This window comes from Aedes albopictus, chromosome 3 (assembly GCF_035046485.1).
Source record: "Aedes albopictus strain Foshan chromosome 3, AalbF5, whole genome shotgun sequence".
NCBI classification, from domain to species: Eukaryota; Metazoa; Arthropoda; class Insecta; order Diptera; family Culicidae; genus Aedes; species Aedes albopictus.
Genome location: NC_085138.1, coordinates 237173824 through 237182646, shown reverse-complemented (window position 1 = coordinate 237182646; position 8823 = coordinate 237173824). Strand labels below are relative to the sequence as shown.

Below are 8823 nucleotides of genomic sequence, written 5' to 3'. Positions count from 1 at the left end.
TGGTGAAAAAAAAATTACTCAAAGTATGTGTTATAAGCTAGGGACGAGACAAAAGGCTAAAAAAATAAAAATTATATATTTTCAACTACGGTTAATAAAAACGTCAAAAATTGAGTAAATATGTACTCTTGAACCATATATTGTGGTTTAAAACAAGAAACTCGATAGGACTTTAGGAGCCTATTGGTACCAGCTGAAATCAATCACGGAAGAGCAACCATTGACTTGTATCCACTTATCCGCGAGCGGTAATGGCGGCGGCGGGCACAAATAACCGATTCGCATTTTGACGTTTCATGGGGATCGCAATCGGTTGGCGCCACCGAACGGTAGGCGAAGGGGTGAGGAGGAGAATGAAACTGTTTTGACTTTCCCCCATGAAACGTCAAAATCCGAACCGGTAGGTTATGCCCGCCGCCGCCATTACCGCTCGCGGATATGTGGATAGTCAGATTTGATCGTTGATCGAATAAAATTCGATCAGTTTATTTTAGTTATTGTAGCAATAGGGAAGATATTTTGGAGATTTTTAATGATGGAACGGAAAGCCTGTTTTCTGATGATTCTGCTGTATGTATCAACTTTGTTCAATTTCAACGGTTTTTGCTATAATAAGCGAATCCAACTGATCGAATTTTTAATCGACCAAAGCACATACGACCTTTTCAAATCGAGCTCCAGAAATATTCGCGCAACGGAACTCATTGTGGAAAGAAAAATCATTGTTGATTCGATTTCTTTCATACGTGCACGGGCCACCCTAGTGTACGGTGTCATAAAAATAATTACCTTGCCCCGGCTCTTCGGGCTCTTCAGACGATTGCTATAAAAAGCTCTTCCCGTGGCGCAACTTGTCAAAAAACCAAAACAACGAAAAGAGCACTCGGCAGAGCATGTGAAATTTTGTTGATTCCCTTGTGCTTCGTACCCTTTCGTTACTTCTCACTTTATTTAATTTTATAAAACTGTAGTATCTGATCTATCGTACTAATTATAACAACAATTATCATTGGCACGAAAGTGTTGTGCATAAAAATGTTACGGAAAGTAGTTCTTAATAGAGGTAGGTTGCAAGTTGACATCAAAACTAGAGGACCGCCCAAAGGCATTACATCACTAACAAATTTGTATCATTTAGCTCCGTTCAGATGTCTGTCAACATTGGCCGTACCGGAATCGACTACAACAGTCCCATCCGATAAAGGTACACTTAAGTGCAGAAGACTTCAGCAGAAATGATTTCTTTACGGTTATAATTCCAGAAAATGACATTCTCAAACATCCGGACTACTTCGGGGTACACCGGCTGTTCACGGTGGAAGACTTGTTCAAGGCGAAAATTCACCTTGGTCACAAGGAAGGCACGTTGAACAGTAACATGAAAGGCTACCTATTCGGTAGTCGACTAGGGCACTGCATCATTGATCTGGACAAGACGGCGGAATACTTGCGCCTGGCACTGAACGTCACGGCCCACGTTGCGTACCGTGGCGGAGTTATCCTGTTCTTCAACCGGAATGCCCAGACGGGACACATTGTCGAGAAAGCTGCCATGGAATGTGGTGAATATTCGCACACACGGTTCTGGCGTGGCGGAGTATTCACCAACTCGAACGTCCAGTTTGGAGCCGTTACGCGACTCCCGGATTTGTGCATTTTCCTCAACACCCAGAATAACATCCTGGAGATGCACACGGCGGTGAAAGATTCCGCCAAAATGTCCATACCGACGATCGGAATCGTCGACACCAACTGCAATCCAAATCTAATCACGTATCCGGTGCCCGGAAATGACGACACTCCATCGGCCATCGAGCTGTACTGTAAGTTGTTCAAAAGTGCTATTTTGCTGGGAAAAGACAAAATGAAGGAAGATGCACAGGAGAAATGAAAGCAAGATTGTGAAAAATAGAAAATGATTGCACGTCTGCAGTCGAAAATGGGACATGTGATCAATTAGAAAGAAACTTTGTCATTATTATTTAATGGGGTTGAAAATAGTGTCTATAAACATTATGGAGTTGTTTAACGTATAAGAAAACACAACTTTCGTTTAAAGTTCTATAAAAATAATCTTCAAATTTTCTGCAGGAGCTATTAACTTCGTTCTCGATTGATTTCAGATACTAAATAGTAGCACAGGATGGGGCAAGATGGGTCACCTACGTGATGACCTTTCAATTATCTTATATCATAGCTAATCAGTGTATTTAATACCTAGTCGTGGTAGGAAACAGGGAAATTTGATTTGCATTGGGTAGCTCTCGCTGGAACTGACCCGCTATTTACACCTTGTCTTCAAAAATGTTTAAGGTGCCGATTTTCTGAAAGTCCTCGCTAAAAAAGGTAAAGAAAATGCTTTGGTTACTCAAATTGATGAACCCCCTGTTAGAGCCACAACAATTCTTGCAGACCCCTCGATTTTGGTCAAATGGTGGCTCATTTAAACCATTATAACTAGAAAGTTTCTCCAAAAACCACCTCAAAACGAATTGTTGGAAAGAGGAAAGATAGAGTTACTATTTACAATAATAAAAAGTTGGGTCGGCCATATTGATTTTTGCCGCCATCTTGGATTTTTATACCAAAACATATTTTTCACCATGATGGCAACCACCGATTTTCAAAATGTTTGCATCAATTGAAAGCTGTGACATAAGTTACCTGCAGTTTTAGAACTTTCCGGGGAAAATCTTAGAGACATTTCTGGGGTAATTCCTAGAGGAATTCTCGAGGGAACTCCTTGTGACATTCCCGGGGGAACTCCTAAAGCTCATAAAAGAATTCCCAGCGGAACTCCTGGATGATTTCCTGGGGAAACTCCTTCAGGTGTAGCGGTCCTGCCGACCGAAGGAAGCATTTCCCTCCCTGTATCGATTAAATCTAAAGATCAATGATCACCATTGATCTAAGAAAGACCCTTTATTTCCTCATGGTGCTCCACGCAATTAGTGGATTACATCACATGTGGATTTCACGGTCATGTTTATAGACCAACGCCGGTTAACCAAGAAACAAGCGATGCAAGCAGAGAGAATGCTTACTGCTTGTTGCTGGTTGACCTGGTGATATAACGTTCTCGCTCCAATGCCGGAGAAATGTTTTTCTTTTAATTTTTGTTTGTCGCCCGGCAGCGCTGACTGAACCCCAACAAGGTCTCAGTCACGCGGCCGAACTAATGAAGCCAGAGTGGACGACGCCCGTTTTGGCTTTTCTCTTTTCTCTTATTTCTTTTCAGATCGGGAGAATGAGTTCTTGCGACGGCAAGTTAAAAGACCCACGATTGACGCCGGGGCGTTGTTGTATTGTTGTTGTGGTGTCGTTGTCCGGTGGGATCGTCGTCCGTGTGGGATCGTTTGCGGCGTGAGTTTGGTTGGACTTTCGGTTCGCGGGTGTGGTGCATCGATTTTATTATTACATACAATCTATCTTTAGTTAATAAAGTGTTTGTAGTTTGTTTCAGTGTACCTAGAGTTACATTAAGTGAAACGAAAGAAAGCCAGTGCAGTGCCGTGACCACTTCGCGTCTACACAGGAATTCCTGGGAAATCTCCTAGAGGATTTCCTAGGGGAACTCCTAAAAAATTCCGATAGAATTTCCGGGAGAATTCCTGGTCGAATTTCCTTGGTGAACCCATAGAGAAATTTTCAGGAGAACTCTTATGGATATTCCCAGGAGAAGTTCTAGAGTAATGCAAACGAGAACTCTTGAAGAAAATCCCAGAGGAATCCTAGATAAACTTCCAGGGGAATCCCTAGAAGCATTCTCAGGGAAACTCGTAAAGGGATTCTCGATATAATTCCTGAAGGCATCTCGGCGGGGGTACTTCAATGTCCGGTTGAACTCCTCGTACAATTCCCGGAGGAACTTCTGGAGCAATTCTCAGAAGAACTCCTGGAGGAATTATTGAAGGAACTCTTGGGGCAATTTTCGGGGAAGCTCCTAGAGCAATTTACGGAGGAACTTTTGGAGCAAGAACTCGTGAAGCAATTACCGGAGGAACTCCTAGAGGATTTCATAGATGAAGTCCTGGAGTAATTCCAGGAGGAACTCCTGGTGCCATGTCCGACGAAAGAACTCCTGGATCAATTATCAGAGAAACTCCTGAAACATGTTTAAGGTAACTCCTAGAGCAATTCTCGGAGGAAGTCTTGGAGCAATTTTCGGAGCAACTCCTAGAGCAATTGGTTGATTGGTTCTACCTCCGGTCTGGTCACGATCTTTGAGATTATCGTGATAGTCAGCGTTTGTTGAATAATAAAGTGGGATTAAGCGCGAAGTATAATTTGAAAGTACAAACGTACAGATCAGCTCCCTCCCGGATGATTCTAAATGTCCTAACCGAGGTCCAAACCTAATGTGGGGTAATTCGAGCCGTCGCTGGCCTTTTGAAGGAGATTTTTGGACGAGGCTGATCCATCTCCAAATATGTGTTTGATAATTTCTTTTAATTTTATATTCAATTGCGCATTGGTTTTTGGGAATGTTTTTGTGTTCCGTGATGCTAGTGAGGAATGTCAACATATTGTGACAAATTCGGTGAGTACAAAATCATGCAGATTGGAAAAGTATTGTGTTTTAAAAACTATATTTTTATTTTAACAGTGATTGTTATAAATATAATACTAAACTATGCGGCCGCCTATTTATGGAGTTAGGTGGGCTTTTATCTCTTCTACCATTTTAGAACTGAGTTAGCTATGAAGAAATAACTACCTGCAGACGTCATTCCGAAGCAGGAACTTCATCTGTTGGATTCAAGTAAGCTACGCCGACCTACCGTACTTCGAGCAGTCCAGTCTTGACCAAAAGAATAATCTACATCAAGACAAAATGGTACTCCCGTCTAGCACAGTAATCTTAGTGCAAATCTATTGATGAACAGTTCAACTAATTTAGATATCAATCAATCTGCTTTAAAACCAATTGAATTTAAATTTAGACCAAGAGTAGTAACGTGTGCTCAGACAATCGGAAATCATACAAGTCGTGGGAAGGAAAGGGTCAACCCAACTAATATTAATCAGCCTTCTTTTACAGCCCCAAGAGATCATCCACGATCGAACTAATTCCCTAATTCCCTAAGTAACTAAATTCCCTTAATTCTTACTTCCTCCCTCCATCGGTAGTAATATTAATAATTTCAAGAATTCAAATATCGTGTCCGCCTCATAGTTTGACATAATGGGGCACGTTCGGTGTTGTACTAGCTTTGTAGTAATGAGCTGAATTTTTGTATGGTGAGAAGGTCAATTCTCCGTTTCTGCAATGAAATGGTGCAAAAAGCGTGGGTATTATGATTCTTTGCCTAAATTAATGATGTTTGAGCAAAACTTTGGATAACTATGTTGTTTATGTTGCAAGAAATGGAGAAAACAACAACACTGTTGCCCAAAGTTTTGCTCAAACAGGATCAAATTAGGCAAGGAATCATAATACCCACGCTTTTTGCACCATTTCTTTGCAGAAACGGAGAATTGACCTTCTCACCATACTAAAATTCAGCTCATTACTACAAATCTAGTACTTCACCGATCTGTCCTATTGATTAGTGGATGTCCTCTTGTCGAACCGCATCTGCTGTTTCTAGTCTGGCAATTATTAACTGCGTCACACTTCACTTTTAAAATTAAATTCTTTTTTGACAATTACAAGTTCGGTTTAGCAGAATTAGATGATAAGTACTAGTACAACATTCTCCCTCCAAATTTCGATCGAAGAGGACGTGTTGGAAAATATTCCCGAGTGTTAAGTTATCGCGGCGTTATTAATTGAATTTTTGATAAGCCTCACTATTTGACTGCGGTCAGGAGTGTTGGTCATTATTGATTACATACAGTGATTAGTGAAGATTGAAGTGATTAATCCTTAATTAACTTTTGAATCCACTGAATTTACTTTGTTGTTGTGTGCTGACGGTAGGTATTCGTCTGGTTCTAGCGAGTGATCAAATGATCCTCGTTAGATGGACGAAAGTGATGATGAGAACGGGGGATTTTCTAGTCCCCTAGAGGATAACCAATCTATATCAGGATATGAATCAGCTACAGATGGTAATTTGCGCAGGAAAATGACAGATGACATGACAAACGGAAACGAACGAATCAAGAAACAGAAAATGGACTCCGGAACAAACAAACAGGACAAAAAATCGAAAGAAAAACAGAAGGACAAGAATAAAAATGGAAAACCGAATTCTGGTCTCTTCGGGGACTGGGAAAAAAACCGAGTTTTTAAAACATTTATCATAGAACCGAAAGATGAACAATCCAAACCACTTCACATAATGGAAATAGCTAGACTACTACACAACATCAAAATAACGTATCAGGAACTAGTTCAAGCCGGAAGAAACAGGTACAAAATTACATTTGCTAATCCCAGACATGCCGAACAACTAATCAACTCCAAGGTATTAACAGAAGATTTCAAATACAAAATCTATGTCCCTACCATGTACAAGGAAACCATAGGAATCGTAAAAGATATACCACCCTCAATCCCAGAATCTGAATTGTTAGCAAACCTTGAATCAGAAAGAATCAAAATCACAAAAATTGAAAGAATAATGAAGCTACAGAAGAAAGATCTAGTCCCAACATACTCAATCAGAATTTATGCAGAGGGGGAAAAACTTCCCCGCGAAGTACAAATTTACGGACAACCCAAGGAAGTGGAATGCTACATTTTTCCATTGAAATGCTGTGTAAAATGCGTCAGATATGGACACAAAACAAAAGCATGTAAGTCACCTAAAGTAAGATGCACCAACTGCTCGAATGAAGGACATCAAGGACATGAATGTAATTCATTGAATATCAGTTGTTGGCATTGTAAGGAGGCACATAAAGCGTTTGACCCAGACTGTAAGGAAAGACAAAGACAAGATGACATAAGAAAGGCAATGGCTTACAATAAGCTAACTTTTATGGAAGCTGCTAAACTATACCCAGTTCAAAGACAAGTACAGTACAGACTCCAAGATAAGGCCGAATTTCCAGAACTAGATGAACCTGAAAACCAAGAACAAGATTTAATCGTGAATACAGAAAACCCCCAAAACCAAACCCTCAAAAACAAACCTCCAAACGTGATCAACCAAAAACAAGTCATTAACAAGAACACACCGCCAAACAATACCCAGACGAATAACAACAATAATAATGCTCCCTCAGAATACATAACAAAAACAGAACTTGAACAGATCGTCAACAAACTTAAGGTAGAAATTATTAAACAACTCAATGTTACTAAACTCATCAACAAAATAAAACAAATCCAAGAAACAATTGTTAACAACATTTCACAGGCTAATGAAACAAACAGTAAAACAAACAACCATCAACTTCTAATTGACATAAATAAACAACTTAACGAACTGGTCAATCCCGAGATTCTACAAAATTCTGAACCTCCCGACCGTAAATCCTGAAATGGCTGACTTCAGGAATTTAAACTTCCTCCAAAACAATATCAATAGCATTCGTCCAACTGCAAACCGGTCATTACTTTCTCATTTGCTACAATCACATAAAATAGACATTGCTTTCTTATCTGAAATTTGGTTAAAACCAAACGAAGATTTTAAATTTGCCGGATATAAGTTCCCAAAACGAACCCGTGACAATGGTTATGGGGGAGTGGGGTTCTTAATAAAAAACGAAATTGATTTTGAAATTTTGAAAATTCCTGATTTACATCCCATAGAAGCAATAGCTGTCAAAACTCTTAACACTACTGTCCCATATTTACTTATTTCAATTTATATCCCCCCCAGTCCAATTAACAATAACCAAATTAAACATCCCTTAAAACTTCTTTTTGATTTCATTGATAAAGTAAATATAAGTACAGTTTTAGCTGGTGACTTTAATGCCCATCATCCAATCTGGAATAATGCTAACAAAATTTGCCCAAGAGGAGAACTTCTAATTGATTTGATAGACAATAAGGACATTACTTCAATAAATGATGGCTCACCTACAATGCTTAAACCACCTAACACTACTCCATCTGCAATAGACATTACATTCGTTTCATCTGATTTAGCCCCGAAAACCAGTTGGACGGTTTTGGATGAAGAAATTTGTGGAGACCACAAAATAATAATTTTCCAAATTCTTAATGCTGCAAAACACTTCAACTACCAAACAGTACTAGTAAATAACAAGAAAGCAATAGAAAATCTAAACCTGATCGATCCAAATTCTTTAAACACCCCAAATGAACTGATAACCTCTTTCAATCAAATAATAACAGATGCTAAATACAAACCCAACAAAAAGTTCCAACCAAAAAAGTGGTGGACTACTGAAATTCAAAATCTTCTTGTTGATAAAAACAAAAAACTTGTTGCATACTGTAAAAATTTAACTTTAGAAAACTTTCTAGCATTTAAAAAAGCAAGAACAATTTTAAAAGCTAAAATTCGTAAAGAGAAACGAAAAAGCTTTCATCAATTAACGGACTTATTGACCCCAGAATTAAATATCAAACAACTTTGGTCCACTGTGAAACTAATAAGTGGTGGATATTCAAATAAGAATAACATTAAATTGTTAAATGATCCAATTCTGTCATCTCAGTTTATGGACACAAATTTTCCAAACATAACAAACGAAGTTCAATATAATATTCAACCCACTGTAAATAAATTATCTATTAATTTTAATGAAGTTTTTAGTTATATTCGCTCAAAGAAAAACAGTTCAGCTCCTGGCCCTGATAACATTTCCTTTCTTATTCTTAAAAACCTTAACTTTGAATTACTACAACAAATAAGTTTAATTTGTAATAATGTTTTAACTTCTTTAACCATTCCT

The 8823-nt window shown here is 38.8% G+C and overlaps 1 protein-coding gene across 1 annotated transcript; it reads left to right on the top strand.

Moving 5' to 3' along the window:
- The first annotated feature begins 854 nt into the window (after positions 1–854).
- LOC109431996 (small ribosomal subunit protein uS2m) lies at positions 855–1940 on the top strand. The gene is made up of 3 exons (XM_019708299.3): positions 855–1063; positions 1139–1204; positions 1263–1940. The coding sequence occupies exons 1-3, from the start codon at positions 1036–1038 to the stop codon at positions 1889–1891; spliced, it is 723 nt and encodes a 240-aa protein (XP_019563844.2). The 5' UTR covers positions 855–1035; the 3' UTR covers positions 1892–1940.
- Positions 1941–8823: the final 6883 nt, after the last annotated feature.

Excerpts from the sequence above, each read along its gene's own strand:
- LOC109431996 (XM_019708299.3), top strand. The coding sequence starts at position 1,036 with ATGTTACGGAAAGTAGTTCTTAATAGAG. Across the intron at positions 1,064-1,138 it reads GAAAGTAGTTCTTAATAGAG|CTCCGTTCAGATGTCTGTCA; the intron begins GTAGGTTGCAAG and ends TGTATCATTTAG. Across the intron at positions 1,205-1,262 it reads AACAGTCCCATCCGATAAAG|AAAATGACATTCTCAAACAT; the intron begins GTACACTTAAGT and ends TTATAATTCCAG.